At 39.4% G+C, this 15690-nt stretch overlaps 2 protein-coding genes across 4 annotated transcripts in view; both read left to right on the top strand.

Moving 5' to 3' along the window:
- LOC140337136 (SRSF protein kinase 3-like) overlaps positions 1 to 7930 on the top strand; it is a 13172-nt gene extending 5242 nt beyond the window's left edge. Inside the window, exons 1-11 of one of the 3 annotated variants that reach the window (XM_072420701.1) lie at positions 602 to 801; positions 886 to 973; positions 2184 to 2292; positions 2732 to 2819; positions 3452 to 4594; positions 4872 to 5022; positions 5321 to 5415; positions 6033 to 6140; positions 6415 to 6484; positions 7249 to 7341; positions 7734 to 7930. In XM_072420701.1, the coding sequence (XP_072276802.1) occupies positions 4535 to 4594; positions 4872 to 5022; positions 5321 to 5415; positions 6033 to 6140; positions 6415 to 6484; positions 7249 to 7341; positions 7734 to 7918 (762 nt within the window). In that variant the 5' untranslated portion in view covers positions 602 to 801; positions 886 to 973; positions 2184 to 2292; positions 2732 to 2819; positions 3452 to 4534 and the 3' untranslated portion in view covers positions 7919 to 7930. Of the gene's footprint in view, positions 1 to 601; positions 802 to 885; positions 974 to 2183; positions 2293 to 2731; positions 4595 to 4871; positions 5023 to 5320; positions 5416 to 6032; positions 6141 to 6414; positions 6485 to 7248; positions 7342 to 7733 lie in introns of those variants that run through there. The other 2 variants (XM_072420700.1, XM_072420702.1) reach the window with 2 other exon arrangements.
- A 1730-nt stretch (positions 7931 to 9660) lies between these two features.
- LOC140337134 (probable peptidyl-tRNA hydrolase 2) lies at positions 9661 to 15534 on the top strand. Its single transcript, XM_072420698.1, has 6 exons — positions 9661 to 10322; positions 10920 to 10997; positions 11821 to 11895; positions 12219 to 12316; positions 12989 to 13103; positions 13781 to 15534. Exons 1-6 carry the CDS (start codon positions 10101 to 10103, stop codon positions 13868 to 13870), a joined length of 678 nt encoding a protein of 225 aa, XP_072276799.1. The 5' UTR covers positions 9661 to 10100; the 3' UTR covers positions 13871 to 15534.
- Positions 15535 to 15690: the final 156 nt, after the last annotated feature.

Here is a 15690-nt window from a genome sequence, read left to right as displayed (position 1 = left end):
TCTTGGGTTTCATGTACCCCAGGTTGAGAATAACTATTGTAGACAATAGACATTGACAATTTCAATTATTTTTTTCCATAAAAACTTTTGTTTTAGCATCCTAAACTGCTGATACTCTCCAGCTCTGTGTAGCCACTTGTTGTTCTTGCTCCAGTGTCAGCTGCACACAGTTGATCTGGACACTGTCACTTTGCCCTTGCAAAGGTAAGGTGACAATGTCTCTTTAAAAAGTCACAAAAAGCCTTTACCAGATCCCATTGGTTATTTAGTTATGGTAGTGGCTGCTAAAGATAAAAAAAAACTGGTTCATCATCACTTAAATTCAACCTAGGATACAAAAGGCAAAATAAACATTTTCTAAAAAGAAAAAAAACACAAATGGCAAAATGAGCCATGTACCCTATACTGGAGTAAAATAATGTGGCCTTATAGAGCTTTACATTTCTTTTAACCATTTCATTTGCAAAGCATCAATTTCCATCATTCCCCACTAATGAAGGAAAAGATTTTAGAAGCTGAGTACATCTGGAAAATCCCTCGTTGCTCCTTATCCTGCAAAATCAGAAAGCCGCCCACTGTATAACTGGATGTCTGCCAGGGCACAAGGGCTAGGCAGGTCAGCTTGACATCACTGCCTTCTCCATTAGCACTATCCTCACTATAACATCTGAGCTTCCTTGGGCCAGAAGGAAATGCCAAAGTTCTCTACAGACCTGGCACATCTCTGATTTGTCAGGGACCTAAGAGCAGGTTGAAAGGGTCCTTGAGGACAAGTGGGAAGAGCATTGATAGACAGACATGGTAACACTGAGCGCAAGGAATATCTCATGAGGCATCTGTTTTGTGGATGTAAATACTAACATTTACTGAATGCTTTTGTTTCAGGGGCAAACATCCTGCTTAGAGGCAAATAAATCTTTTACCATGTCTGCTAAAGATCTGGACCAGGAGAATCCTGAAGAATATTGCCAAGGTAGGTCTATGGGATATGGGGGAATTTACTTTATTTGAAGTTCACCCGTTTCTTTTTTTAATGGGATTAGACATTCTTGCAGCCCATGAGATCCTTCCAAGGCATCGAGGTTCTGGAATTTAAAATCCTTTATAAATAAGTAGCACTTTTGGGTCAGCTTAAAGTAAAGTCTCCAAGGGAATGATGTGTTAGAAATAGAGTAAGGATGGTAGGGATTGCAGGGTTAACTTATACACAGCATTGTATAGGTTGTATACAATGCTTTGTAAAAGTTCTGTATAAATTCATACAGATGCCCTTTTAAAGGATGTACAGAATACATAAAAGCAAAAAATGTTATGCATTTGGTTATTCCACACACAATTTTTTTGTTTTTTTCTTTTTTCTTTGCCATTTTATTTTGATTATTATTATTAATATTATCAATAAATATGCCATTGGAAATGTGACTATTCCAGAAGTCTATTCCCTAGCAGAGCCCTGTCCCTTTACATCATAACCCTCACTTTTTCTAGAAGTGTCTTAATGCTCTTCATGATGGTTCAGATCTTCTTCCCCTACCCTCATCCCTTAGTGTACCACACATCAGAGACTTCTCGTCTGATAAGAATGGTCATGCTCGTCTCGGGCGACAATCTGACATGTGTTCAGCAGTCACCCAACGCAGTTCAAAGATCCATCAGAACAGATCCATAAATGAGCAATGGGGAATGACCCCTATACAAGTCAAGGGAAGTGAGCACAGCTGGGTGACGCTCGTTCGTTCTCCTTTTTTTCTCCATACAACAGAACAGTGCTGTGTGTACAGTGCTCATTGATCTCATTGAACTCATTTGTTCATCTGTCACTCTTTTGTTGCTGGAAATGATCACGAAAGATTGCTTCCAAAAATTAAAACATTTATTAACATTTATGTTCCTGCCAAAAGAGGAGCAATGAAGAATACCATGGGGTGTTTCTTGGGTAACAGCTTTAAGTCTGCTGGGGCTGCCAACATCACATCCAAGATGGTGGTCCCCAGGAGCAGTCTCTGGGCTTTAGGATGTGTACACATGAGAGGCTTTCACAGGTCAATACCGTGCAAAAAACGTATTAAATGCACAAAATTTCCAGAAAGACTTTAGTTGAATTTGGTGATCTTGCCACAGGGTCACTTTAGAAATATACCTTACTTTCAATATGCTTTGTTTCTAAATATATATCTTTAAAGGGGGATACCACCCAGCACAAACAGGAGAGATGCTGAACAGGAGGTACCAAGTAATGAACAAGGTCGGCTGGGGCTATTTCTCCACAGTGTGGCTGTGTCGGGATTTGCAGTAAGTCCCACGTTTGCATTTTTTATTTAGTTTGATAAACATCACATATACATACCTATGACCTGTACCTGCATTTGGACATTCTGATTTTCTTGGCATTATGTATTGACAGCATATAGATAGCCAAGGTGCTTCAATGCAAATCAGACCACCAAAAATTAAAGGCCTGGATTTATAAAAGCTCTCCAAGACTGGAGAAGATAAACTAAAAGGGGGAAACCTGGGTGATACAACAAACCTGGGATGATCTGGTTCAGGACTGAAAACATTTTCCAAATAATAGTTTTAGGAAATTCATTCCAAGTTTGCTGGATCACCCATGTTCACTCATGATTATCTGTCTTCTCCAGCTTTGAAGAACTTTAATAATTCAGGTCCAAACAATCCAAAATACATTTTCAATTTGACTGACTACATCCCCAATGCTTTGCCCTTGCAGGATGAAGAAGTGCGTTGCTGTAAAGATTTCAAAGAGCGGGAAGAAGTTTAATGAAGCCGCCATGGATGAAATTGCACTGCTTAACTGTGTAATAATGTAATGAAAGTAGTTAGTGGGTCCTAAAGGCCAAAATTGCTGCTGTACTCTGTACATTTTACATTTAACTTGATTATTTTGTTGTGGCAATTGCAACATTTGTCTTCTAGACAGGTTGCAGGATCACCCAGGGTCTCCCTTGATAGTCTATCTTCTCCAGACATGGAGAGTTTTAATAAATCAGGCCCAATGTCTGCAGCATTACAATTCCAAGCCAAGCAGGGTTGCTTGTTTTCAGCCCTGCTTGAGTTTTCTTCTGCTGGGCTAGGGATGTCCTACACCTCATTATGGAGATTAGGTGATGGTGAGAATTTCTGTATTCAAGCAGGGAAGAACTGGGCAGGTTGGGTTCCCAAGGATTTTTTAGGAAGCTACATTGACAGGCTTTGGACCTGTGTCATTGGCATCAGTTTGACAAACTAAGAGCAGTCAGAATTCATTCACTGGTCCATTTGACTTGCAGAAGACCTCCATGAACTACATCTTACTTACTTTAGGCAGGTTTGACATATACATTGACTTGTATTATTATCCTGACAGATGCCAACGTATTCATGTCTGTACAGCAGGTAGCTTGTCTGACAAAGTATTATCTGATTGTTCTAACTAAGCTGACATTTGCAGGTAAACGGTGCACGGAAAAAGGAATCGCAAGGAGAAAACGTTATACAGTTTCTGCATGACTTTAAACTGATTGGTGAAAATGGCCTTCATATCCTTTAAACCAGCAAACATAACAAATTTATTAACAGGCTTATTAAAAAAGAAATATATTGAATAGGAGGTAGTAATGTTGCCTTGCAAAACTGGGGTCCGGGGTTTGATTCCCAACATTGGTGTTCTATGGATGAGTTGTCTAACAAACTGCTAGGTGAACTGGCTTTCTCCCAAATCCCCAGTTTATATAACTGTGATAGAGTCGTTGGACTGTAGGCTTCTTCATGGGTAAGGGTAGCTCTAATGTGTTTTTGTTGGGTATTATAATGTATGTTGATGTTACATACTGTAAATGATAAAAAAAACATCAAGGAGTTGTCATGTCCTTGCAGCACTGAGCTCCTGGGCTCCCCCAGGTGTTTACCAACTCCCCAGGTATACCATCTCACCAGAATTGTTTTTTCTGTCTAAATTTGCATGATTTTAAGGTCTAGATCCAGAAGGTTAACTGACTCACACGAAGATTGTCCATACTACCTTTGCTCTGGCTATCTGCTGATCTTATGTCTTCAGTACATTCTGACCTTAAAAAAGCAGGCAGATTGGAAAAGTTTTGCTAAATGATTTCTTCATTGACAGGGAGAGCAAGCCAATTAGCATATTCAGAAGGAGTATAGCAATGGTGACCTTCATATTCCTCTTAGGAGACAAGATCCAAGGCAAAAAGACCAAAAGTGAAGTTAACTGTAAACTACTTTAAAAATATGGGTTGCAGGTTCTGTCCTTTTACTCTGCTGAATTGGCCTCTTTTTCCTACCCTTTGGCTTGGCCCTGAATATAGGTATCCTTTCAAAAGAATGTCTGTATTTCTGTGTGCATTGAATTGTAAGCTTCTCAATGGATTGGCTAGTTAGAATGAAGCTCTATATTCTCCATATTGTAGAATATTTTGGCAGTGAACACCAATAATACTTTTATTAGTTAGTCCTTAATTGCTTTGCACATGTGTGCCTGGTGTTTGAGTTGCTGGGACCATCTCTCCTAACCTTGATGAAGAACCATGGGCCTACAGGGCTACCACTCAGCTGCGTGAAAAAAATCCTACAACAGGTACACTTTGTACATTATATATATATATATATATATTTCACATACATATTTATTCTGTGGGGTTTATTGCATTTCATACACAGATTTCAGATACATTGAAACTCTCTTTATACATACAATGGCCATATCTTGGTATTGGTGATGGGTATTGGATGAGAATACCTTTTAGCAGACTAAAGTGGGTGAGCCCTAATGCGGCCCCCAAAAAATTAAATTTTTTTTACAGTGATAAAATGTATTTTCTGTACTTTTCATGAATTTTTTTTTATTATTCAAGGTGCTCCAAGGTCTGAGCTTTTTACACACTAAATGTCGCATCATCCACACGGACATTAAACCAGAAAATATACTTGTGTGTGTGAATGAGAACAATCTGCAGCAGTACATGGAGGAGGCAGCTGTATGGAATAAGAACAGAAACAGTGAAGGTATTATTTATGGCACAGTGCCTGCAGTTCTAACATCCAGTTCCATATTGCATCAGCAGCAGACAGCTCTGTGCTATACCCATCACGACCTTTACTTTGTGCCATCCTGGGATAGCTCAAATGCACAACTTTCTATCAACATTCTGTCTAAATGTCCCTGGGCTATTACCCAGCTGTACCCTACCCTATAACTGGCCATGCTCCCAGGGATCATTCACTCAAACTGTACATGTGTGATTTGCCCAATGTTTGTGTCTTTATTCAGCATAATTCTCCTGGCTTCTTTTTATCATTTTAGGGGTTGACACAAATTTCTTAACTCACCTGATTGAAACTGGAAATTCGGACCTGCTGGGGGTTAAAATCGCAGACTTGGGAAGTGCATGCTGGACAGTAAGTATTCTCCATCATATGCATACCTCTTAAGTTAGTAATTTAGGATACAATGTTTATATTTCACATGTAAAGTCTCACTTGTGGCCACCTATAGAAAATAAATGGGGTGGCAGAAAGTGGTTCAGTACTTTAAGAACCAGTGCAGGTGGCCAAGTGGGGCAGCCTGGTCCTGCTGCAAGTGTGAATGTAGCCAAATCAATCTTTATATCTAGTTTTTTTAATTCTATGTAATGCAAGGGCCCTCCCAAACAGACCCTGCATTACATATCTGTTGGTAGAGCTAAGGACAATCAGACTGAACATAAGTTCTCTGTGTAAGATTTAAAAAGTACTAATATGAATGCCAATCTAAAAAAACATTGAATTATTATCCAATCAGGCATTCCCTTGAATTGCATAGCCATTACTTAATTTAAAGGAAGTTTAACAGATCATCTATTTGGTATAACCCAATGGATTATGTTGATGTGATGAGTTTACAGCCATCTGATCCTGAAAGCATTGGACAATGTTATTTGATGTCTTTAAGAAACAGAAATATACTAATGACTGCAAAGTTAAAGATAAATGTCTAATGACTTGAACTGATTGTTTTATTATTCATTATTTTTCAGTATAAAGCTTTTTCTGAAGAAATCCAGACGCAGCAGTACCGGGCACTGGAGGTCCTCTTGGGCTCAGGGTACAGCACCCCAGCTGATATATGGAGCACTGCATGCATGGTAGGTGCATTCCAGTTCAATCATTCATGAACAGTATTTGTCAGCAGCAGAGTAATAGATAGATGTAGATGGAGAAATGAAAAGATCGTCCACTGGCTGCAGGAAATGGCCCTAGTAGTCATTATTTTAGGATTTACACCTACCAAAATATAATTTATTTATCATTTCTGTATTTTGCTTGTTATTTCAGTTAGCACTGTGAGCTCAAAATAAAAAGTTATTTTGTTCAGTTAATTTTTTTAAATTGATGACAAAGATTTTTTGCTTCCTATAGGCATATGAAATGGCCACATCATATTATCTTTTTGAGCCACAAGAAGGAGAGAACTTCTCAAGGAATGATGGTATGGAAGTGATGAGCGGTCAGTCCAGGTCACTTTATGGAATTGTACTAAACATTATGGGGATGCAATCTCTGAATTCACAAGTAGCTAGCTGCATTACTCAGGGCATTGGTAGAAATAGAGCTGGCACACAGTGTCTATAGATCCTCATGGGCTTTGGACACTTGCTCTTTCCTGTAGTGCTGTCCTCCTCCTCTGTGAAAAAGACCAACTTTCACAATAGGGGCATGGACATGTCAGAAAGTTGTTTATATGGATACTTTCACTTATGCAGATGTTTTTATTTTTGCAATTTCTTATTGTGCCACCATCAAGCTATATCCTGATGGTAGTGGCATTATGGCCCAGTTTATATAGGCATGCTGCAGGCTGATCGCTAGAACACTAGCTACATACCTATGAATATTGATTCATTGTACAAAGGATACCAGCGCGTATATATCATATAAATCATCCATAGTATGGCTTAAATTTGGTTTTAGTAGCATCCAACTAGAAAGATTTGAGCACCTTGGGGGTGGGGCTTAAAGCAGAACTCCAAATTAATTAGGTAGTAGTAGGTAGCTAGGTAGTTTTCAGTAGGAGCGGAGCACAGAGAAGCAAGTGTAAAAACTGGAAAAATAGGGTGACACAAGTTAAGAAATGAAAACTCTTGCTAGAGGTGTCACCTTTATATACAAAGTCTTAAACAATACTTATCTCTACAGCTTCAGAACTCCCCCCTAAGATGCTTTAGTAATATAGACTTTTATGTTTCTGTTTAGATCATATTGCCTGTATGATTGAGCTTCTTGGGCGCATACCACCAAAAATCGCTTTTTCTGGGAAACATTCATCAACATTTTTCAACAAGCAAGGTAAATAAATGGTATTGCAAATTGTAACTCCTAACTTGTCAGCCCCATTTGCTGGGCTACAGAATTTCCCCAGTATCCACCTCCCCCACACACACACCAGCCTGTATTCTGTTCAGTACTTAACCAACAAGCAATGCTGCTGCCTTGACTCCTAAAAGCCCTCCCACAGCGTAGAAGAAGGGCTCTTGGAAAATATAGTTCTGGAGTGTACCCATGACAATAGGAACTCAGCTTGCAGCAACTGCATGTGCAGAATTTTACCTGGTGATGATATCACAAGAAATAATAAAATAGGGATGTGCAACTGGGTATTTTTTACACAAAAGCCACTTCAATTGTTACATTACAATGCAGAATGACATTTGTAGAAAAAAACTCTCTCTCCCGTGCAGGTAACCTCCTCCGAATCCCGTACCTGTATTCCTGTGGCCTTTATGACACTCTGGTTAGCCGGCACAAGTGGCAGAAAAACGAGGCCCTCATATTTGCCAGCTTCCTCTTGCCCATGTTGGATTATTCTCCTGCAAAGAGAACTACGGCGGAGAAATGTCTACAACACCCTTGGTTACAATCCTGATAGTTGGCCATATTGTTTTATGTTTTTATTTTTGTACTTTGTAAAATTTGAATAAAAATTAAACAGGACCCTGATGTGTTTTTGGTAATTACCGGTTATTTCTAATAGCACAAAATACCTTAAATTTTAAAAGTGATATTTAATGAGCAAGCCAGGCTGAAAGGTGGGAAAACATGGTGGCGGCCATGGATGCAGGACCTGTAACCTAAGGTTCTAAAGGACCTGGAAGCTGCACTGACATCAGGAACTCAGCCAGCTATGTCAGGTGTTGGTTATTGTTTTCTCAGGGCTTAATAAAAAGATTTTCCCTCATTTCCTGTCTAGGTGACACCCTGGGGCATACTTAGAAAGCAGTTAATCTGACATTTTCCAAACAATCACTGCAGGTGATCATCCTGGTGCCAGTGTTTTAATTAACTGTGATTGATTCACTAAAAGGTAATGTTTGCTGAAAATCACATTTACTAATTTATAAATTTGTCTAGGACAGGACATGAGGGTGTACGGACAGGAATAAAAAAAGGGCATGTTGCTTTTGGTTCCACAGTTGCATTTCTTCCTCTAAAGGGAAGAACTACCACTGCAAAAGTCCATTGATAGGGAGAATGGAATAGAGAGAGAAGCGTAGTACATTCAATACAGATGTCACTCTGCGCACATCTTTGCACTCCATGTGGGTGCAGTATAATCACTTTCACTTTGTACATTCTGTTACTGTAGATTTTGTTGGCCACCAGTTCAGTTCCACATGAAAGATGGCCTTATTTATGTAGTGTCATAGGGGCGTGGGAATATTATCTGATCTTGTCACGTGATCGGTTGCAGGTATGCAGTGCTGCTGGGTAGTAACAATGATGGGGGAGGGGAGATGATGCTATTAGTGGGGCAATTTGTTCTTTTTTCTACCTGCCTTGGGGGATGGGGGGGCTGTGGAGGTCAGCAGTGCAGCACTTTATTTAAAGTGTAACTTACAAATTCTTTTTATAGGAATATTGCTTTATTTGTTTTTTCAGTCACATAAGGGAGAAAATGAACTATAATACAATGACTCAGTACAGATTTACTCATGCTCTGAACTGTGGTAACACATGGGCAGATTTGGCATGACGTGCAAATAAGGAGTCTGGACAATGTGTACGATGATATAGTTGTGTCACAATGATCACACTCAGACTGCATGGCTTTAATATTCACCAGTTTTTATGATCTTTTTAAGTATTAGAAGATTTTTGGACATGAATGTTCCCATAGAAACAAAAGAATCATGGCTGAAATCCTAGTGGACCCTCTGGGTTATCCTAGGCTGGCTGGGATGGGTGGGCTCCCCTCTTCCTAGTTTTGTCTGTATCTCCTGGCAGTGATCAGCTGCAAACGTCCAATCCAGTTTATTTTTTGCCAACAATGTTGTGACTGGACTGTACTAAGGTAGCCTAAACCAGAAAGGTCATTGCCTTCTCCAGCTGAATAGAAATGCCATGGAATATGTATCTGTCTAGGTTTAGCATTTCTCAACCCGTGTTCTCCAGAGATTTCTAGGGTTTCCTTGTGCCATGAACAATATATAACTCCCAGGTCAGTACAGGTAGTCCCCGGGTTTAAGGACATCCGATATACAGACGTTTCCTAGATACGAACAGGGCTTCCCTGCTCCCTCCTGTGCAGGACAGAGGCTTGGAGGGGGGAGGAGGGCACACAGCTGAGATTGTTGGAGATCTTAGGGGGGTGAGCTCTTTTTGCAAGCTCTTGTAACTCTTTAATGACCAAGACAAACTCTGCAGTTTGTTTTTGCATATCAAAGCACAGCTTGCTCCAGAAGTTAATGAATGTCTAGGCTCCATAATCATTTTTTGCTTTGTGATTAATGGTGAGGATTTTATACAGTAACTGACACCTCACTGCCTAATAATATGTTGAGACAGACATCTTTTCTAATTTCATTTATTTTATTATTGTACCTGTTCCGACTTACATACAAATTCAACTTAAGAGCAAACATACAGTCCCTATTTTGTATGTAACCCGAGGACTACCTGTATAACTGACACCAATGATCCTTTTGGCTTTCTGTAAGGGTGACTTTCTTCCCAATGGTTGGCAATATACGAGACAATCTGACCACTATGCTAATATACTGTGAGCTGTATATATAGTACATTTACCATGGGTTCCCTATAGACCTAAAATGTATTTCAACACTTCCCATATAGTAAAAAGGAAGAAACACTGGTCTAGGGTAAATAGTGATATTGCTGTACATAGTATAATGCATTTCTTTTTTTCCTGCAGTATAATGGAGGCTCAGGCAGACACATCATCTGATGCTCCCCAGGTAACAATGGAGGTCAATCCAGAATATTTGAAGCAGCTTAAAGATCTTGATATTCCAGAAGAAGAGGCAAAGAAGGTAACGTGTTTTACACATTGCGGTTGCTTTTTATGCTTTTCCTTTTCCTCTTTTTGTCTTGAGATCTTTTGATGGCCTCTAGATCTAAGGGCCTGTGGTGGTATTACTATGCTGCTGCATGTTATTTTGCTTGCTTATTTATATAGCAGCAACATATTTAGCAGGGCTGTACATCAAAGAGGGGTTGCAAATGACCGACAGATACAAATAGTGACACAGGAGGAGGAGAGGACCCTGTCCCGAAGAGCTTACAATCTAAGAGGTGGGGGAGGTATCACACAATAGGAGGGGAGATATGTAGTGGTGGGAAGAGAGTTTTAAAAGAGAGAAGGTGGGTAGGCATGTTTGAAACAGTGGGATTTGAGTGCTCTTTTAAATATGCAGAAAGTAGGAGCAAGGCAAGGAAGACCATTCCAGAGAGTTGGGGCAGCTCTTGAAAAGTTTTGCAGCCTTGTGTGATGAGGTTATGAGTGGGGAAGTCAGTAGTATAGTGATACTTTAGGGGTTCATCCATCCAGAAATTTGTTATGGGCGTACTGATCTTGTGTTTGCTCTATAGCTGCCCTGAATAAACAATGACTTTTGATCTTTCTTTAGGCTCTTATTCTCACCGGGAACACCTCTGCGGAGGACGCTGCCATGCTTTATTTTGAAAGCCTAGAAAACCACAATCTGGTAACTAAATTGTTTTTATTTGAAATAGAAATAAGTGAAAATACTTTACCTGCAGAAAAAATGCATGATCTTGTCCGCACAAAGCGACCAGTCATAGACTAGCTGTAGATGGGAGATTGGTCTGTCTGACTTAAATCTTACTGGAAAATGTACACTTTATGCTGTAGACAAGGAAAAAGCTAAGCAATTATTGCATATATGGTATCAATAGGTAGAGCTCCTGTACTGGGAAAGTTGAACCCAGAATGGCAAAGAAAGGGCTAGGCACCAGTATACTTGTTGTTTAATTTGTAAACAGAATTAGGCTTGAATTGGTTATTGCAAAAGTCCAAATATTATAAGAGTTTCATTTCATCCTGAACAGAGTTTGGTGTAGAATGCCCCCAGACTTGCCTTTGCTTTGAACATTTGTTGGATAACACAGACCATAACCTTTCTCCTAGTGGAATGGCGATTAGGCATAAAAGCATTGCTTTTTCCTTGTGTGATTGATGTCTCCAAGGTGCTGGGGGTAAAATCATAGGCAGCCACGGCTTTCTACAGCAGCATTACTTACATATTTAGTGGTAACTTACCCAATGTGTACTGGGGTGCTGAGAATACAATGTGTCTGTTACAAAACTGGGTGAATAAAAAAACCAGGTCAGTGCAATGGTTTCTTTTCTAATAACCAGAGGACAGTAAGAGGTAAAATTAGTTATGTTGGTTTAAATATCCAAAATTTGCATAAGCTAGGAGAGGATTTTTTTTTATACAACAAAAGTAGAGTTTAACCATAGTTACTTTAAGTACATTATAAATCCGTCTATATCTTTTTTTCCAGGACGGAGATGAAGACGATGTGTATTACAAAATGGTCTTTGTGGTGAACATGGAGCTCCCTATGGGAGTAGGGAAGGTAGGTGGATTTTCTTAAAAAAATGCCCACCAAAGGGCATGTTAAGTATAGGAATTTAAAAGAAAAAAAAGCATTCAGCACTTGTCTCCAAGAAACAAAGATTTCTTGCATTTAAGGGAACGGCTGTAGTTAGAAAATGTAAGGGAATAAATTCCTGTCACAATGTGCCAAAACATAAAATGTTACTTAAGGTCCCATGCAAACGTGTGTGCTAAATTGTACCAGGACAGACAATAAAATATCAGATGTCCCTCGGGTGGAATAGTTAGTATGCAGATAAGGCCAATCTGAAGTTTATTACTTTTTTTTTTTTTTCCCCACAGGTCGCAGCACAGGTTGGTCATGCTGCAGTTGGATTATATCAATTTCTGTTGAAGGATTGTAAAACCAGAGAGATGGCAGATAAATGGGATATGTATGGGTAAGTCTGGACAATTTAAAAGACAGGTCAAGAATAATAATTTTACATGAACAGAAAAGCAGTGCATCATGGCAGAAAGTCACATACACCCCTATATATGGAAGCACCAGGTTCTGGATACTACAATGACAGATGGATAGAAAGGGAGCATTGGAGGGGGCGGGGGGGCGTGTGTGTATATGTGTAAAGAGGCCTTGTTAAATTAGTGTCTTAATAACACAGGTCATGTCCCTCTCCCCAGCTTGTATTTGGATAGTGGACAGAGAAGCAGCAAACAGGTCATGTGATGCATTTTTCTTTTCTCCTATCAGCATGATCATGTAGGCAAACCATTGCTGCAAAGCAGCTGACAGGCTCCTTGTGCTGCTTCTCTCTCTTCCAGTCTAAACTGTATAGTGGATTACAAAAAAGCAGATTGCAAGTCACATTAAGATACCCTGCTTGCCTATAGAAAAAAATACATTTCATGTATTTGTAAATAGTAAGCTGTATTTGTTTATTATTTTTGCCTGGAGTGTGTTTTATGTGTGTCTATTCATTTTGCTCAGCTTCCACAATTAAATCTTGTTTTTTTGTTTGCAGACGCATGCAGTTGACACTTTAATTGACATGGGAAATGATGAGCTGCATCTTATTAATCATACTTTTTTTTCTTTTTTTTTCCTCAAACAGGGCTAAGAAGGTTGTCCTTCAGGGTGCAAACACAGCTCATCTAATGCAACTTCAAGCCCTGGCAATAAGTTTGGATCTTCCAACTTACGTGGTGCAGGATGCTGGTAGGACTCAGGTACAAGGAGAGCCCATTGGCAAACTTGATATAAGAATATATATACACCAATATAGTAAATTCCATTGAAAGTGAATGATGAATGCTACTGCCATCACACACATTGGCAAAATTTATCGGTAAATTCTTTATTTTATGCTCCTTGCTAAAACTTCCTTGACATCTATAAAGGTGTTGTATTCAATTGTGCTCATTCTATGTGCTCTGTAAGCTAGTCCTAGCTTGTGTAGCCAGTAAATGAGCTTCATAAATCACTTGCGGTTATTTGTTAATATAACTGCCTACGTGCAACTCATACCTTACAGCAGTATTTGTGTTGGTTACAATTTGCAGAGCTCTGCTTTAAATCTGAACTCCAAGAATAAAATAAAACTGTATTTTAGCAGATTTAAAGCAGAACTAAACCTGAGGTTACTCACATGTCCTTGGTCCATTGCAGGGTGCCACCATCTTTCATCACCACCATCACATCTTTATGCAATAACCACCTACCTGCATCACATGTTAAAAGTGGGACTTAACAAAACCCCTAATCTACTTTGATCTCCTACTTCATCCTTCAGATTCATTTGGCAATTCATTTTTTTTGATTCTGTATATATTTAAATATTTGGTATTTACATAAAATACATGAAAATGACTTGTCACTAACACTAATTATGTCCTCTCACTGTCAGATTGCAGCTGGCTCACACACCGTCCTCGGCATCATGGGCGAAGAGGAGAATGTGAATAAAGTAACTGGCAAGTTAAAGTTGCTTAACTGAAGGCTAGCAACGAAAACAGGAGAAACCCATGTGCTGGTAACAGAGGGAAGGCCATCACCATGTTCTCAGACACTTCCTTCTTAGTGCAGAGAAGCGGGAGATAGCGTCGGGACCAGTCTTGTTCTACCAGGCAAAGCCCCACCTACAACCACCTCTCGCATAATGGAAATGTAAAGGCGATGGGAGTAGATAATGAACCTACCAGTAAAGAGTAATAGTGGAAGAGGGCAGCGGTCAGTGTTAGAACAATAAGCCCTCTATATCAAAGCATCTAAAAATAGAACTGATTTATTGACCCATAGAATAGTATCCAATCAAAATATCCATTTTACTGTTTGTTGCAATTTATCAGTTTTATTAGCCAGGTGCATTATGCAGAACATTGGATCAGGAATGTGTTGCCACATAACTTTGTTTTCTTATGTTTGAGGCTGCTTAGGGATAACCTGAAGCTTTTTTTATTAGACCTAATATGAGAGTGTCAGACTTCTGAGTTGTATTTTACGACCATGCAATCTCTTACAGAGGACTCACTGCTTATACTTGGTAAGCTTGAAGGCAATGTGCTTCATGGAAACAATATACTGTTATTGTTTACAAATGTTAATCTAAAAGCTCACAAAGCAGTGTTGTGTAAATGTGTTAAATGCTGACTGTGTAGCTGGCTTTAATGTGGAACTTTGCAGTAGGGTATTATAATTATAGACTGAAACAGGATTCAGGTATATTTAAGCCAATACATTCATCCAGAGGCGGAATTCTCTCTATCGTTTTATTGGCAATCCAAATTTTGTATTTGATGTCCTAAGTCGCAAATAAAGGGGTGAGTGAGGATTAGAAAGGGTTCCAATCCCTTGCTTATGCCACCAAATCTAAAATGTTTTGGCTTTACATATATTTTACAGCTACAAACCACTTAGTAAATAATAAATATATTGGTGTTTCACCCCTCATGGTAGAAAGGGGTTATATGCTTTAGTCTGGGTGTAACAAATAGGCAGAAAATTCCTACCCCTGATCAAACCTGCTCTGAAACCTTTATATTCAGATTGCAAGATTGCGGCTACAAAAACTGCTTATTGACCTAAGTTCAGCTTTAATTTGTGTTGCAGATGATTGTGTGCTGGCAATTTTCCCAAGAGCTTTAAAGGTCTTGTGTATAACAACGAACATTGTATTTACTGCCCTTTTAAACAGAATCATTGGAGAATAAGCATTTGTCTGTAATGTTTTGTAGGTCCAGGTCTGGTATATGTAACCCTAGTTGGTAACTTATTCTGTGGTGTTGACTGTTTTAAAGCTCATAGAAGCACAACTAAACAAGTTGCTTGGATGAGTGAAGGAACATCTTGAACATTGCAGAAGAAGTCCTAAAGAAAGTGACTCCTAGCTCCTGTACTCCCAGCTTTTAATCGTGGTAATCTAATCCACTTCTATGTAGGGCATGTCTACACCTCTGAGTGTATTTTTGATTCCTTCCTTGTATTACCATTCATCATTGTGGGAGATGCACTTGTGCCTAGTGAAGTACCGTATTTTTTGCAGTATAAGACACACTTTTTCTTCCCCAAAACTGGGGGGGGAAGTTAGTGCGTCCTATACGACAAAGGTGTGATAAAATAACTAAAATAATATACTCACCCGATACCCGATCCTGTGTGTGTCTCTGGCTGCAGCAGTCTGTCTCCTCTTCTCTCTGGCAGCAGCACGTGTCTTCTCCTGTCTGTAAAGCAGAGCAAAAGAAGCCGGCACAGCGCCACCTGCTGTTCCCTGTCCTAACTGCTGTACAGTGGAAAAAAAGCACAAAGTGATCAGAAGGG

Source organism: Pyxicephalus adspersus, chromosome 8 (assembly GCF_032062135.1).
Source record: "Pyxicephalus adspersus chromosome 8, UCB_Pads_2.0, whole genome shotgun sequence".
Taxonomy (NCBI): domain Eukaryota; kingdom Metazoa; phylum Chordata; class Amphibia; order Anura; family Pyxicephalidae; genus Pyxicephalus; species Pyxicephalus adspersus.
Note: the sequence above shows the minus strand (reverse complement) of the source record. Positions and strands in the feature narration are given on the sequence as shown.

Excerpts from the sequence above, each read along its gene's own strand:
- LOC140337134 (XM_072420698.1), top strand. The coding sequence starts at position 10,101 with ATGTATTTCAACACTTCCCATATAGTAAAAAGGAAGAAACACTGGTCT. Across the intron at positions 12,317-12,988 it reads GATAAATGGGATATGTATGG|GGCTAAGAAGGTTGTCCTTC; the intron begins GTAAGTCTGGAC and ends TTCCTCAAACAG. Across the intron at positions 13,104-13,780 it reads AGGATGCTGGTAGGACTCAG|ATTGCAGCTGGCTCACACAC; the intron begins GTACAAGGAGAG and ends TCTCACTGTCAG.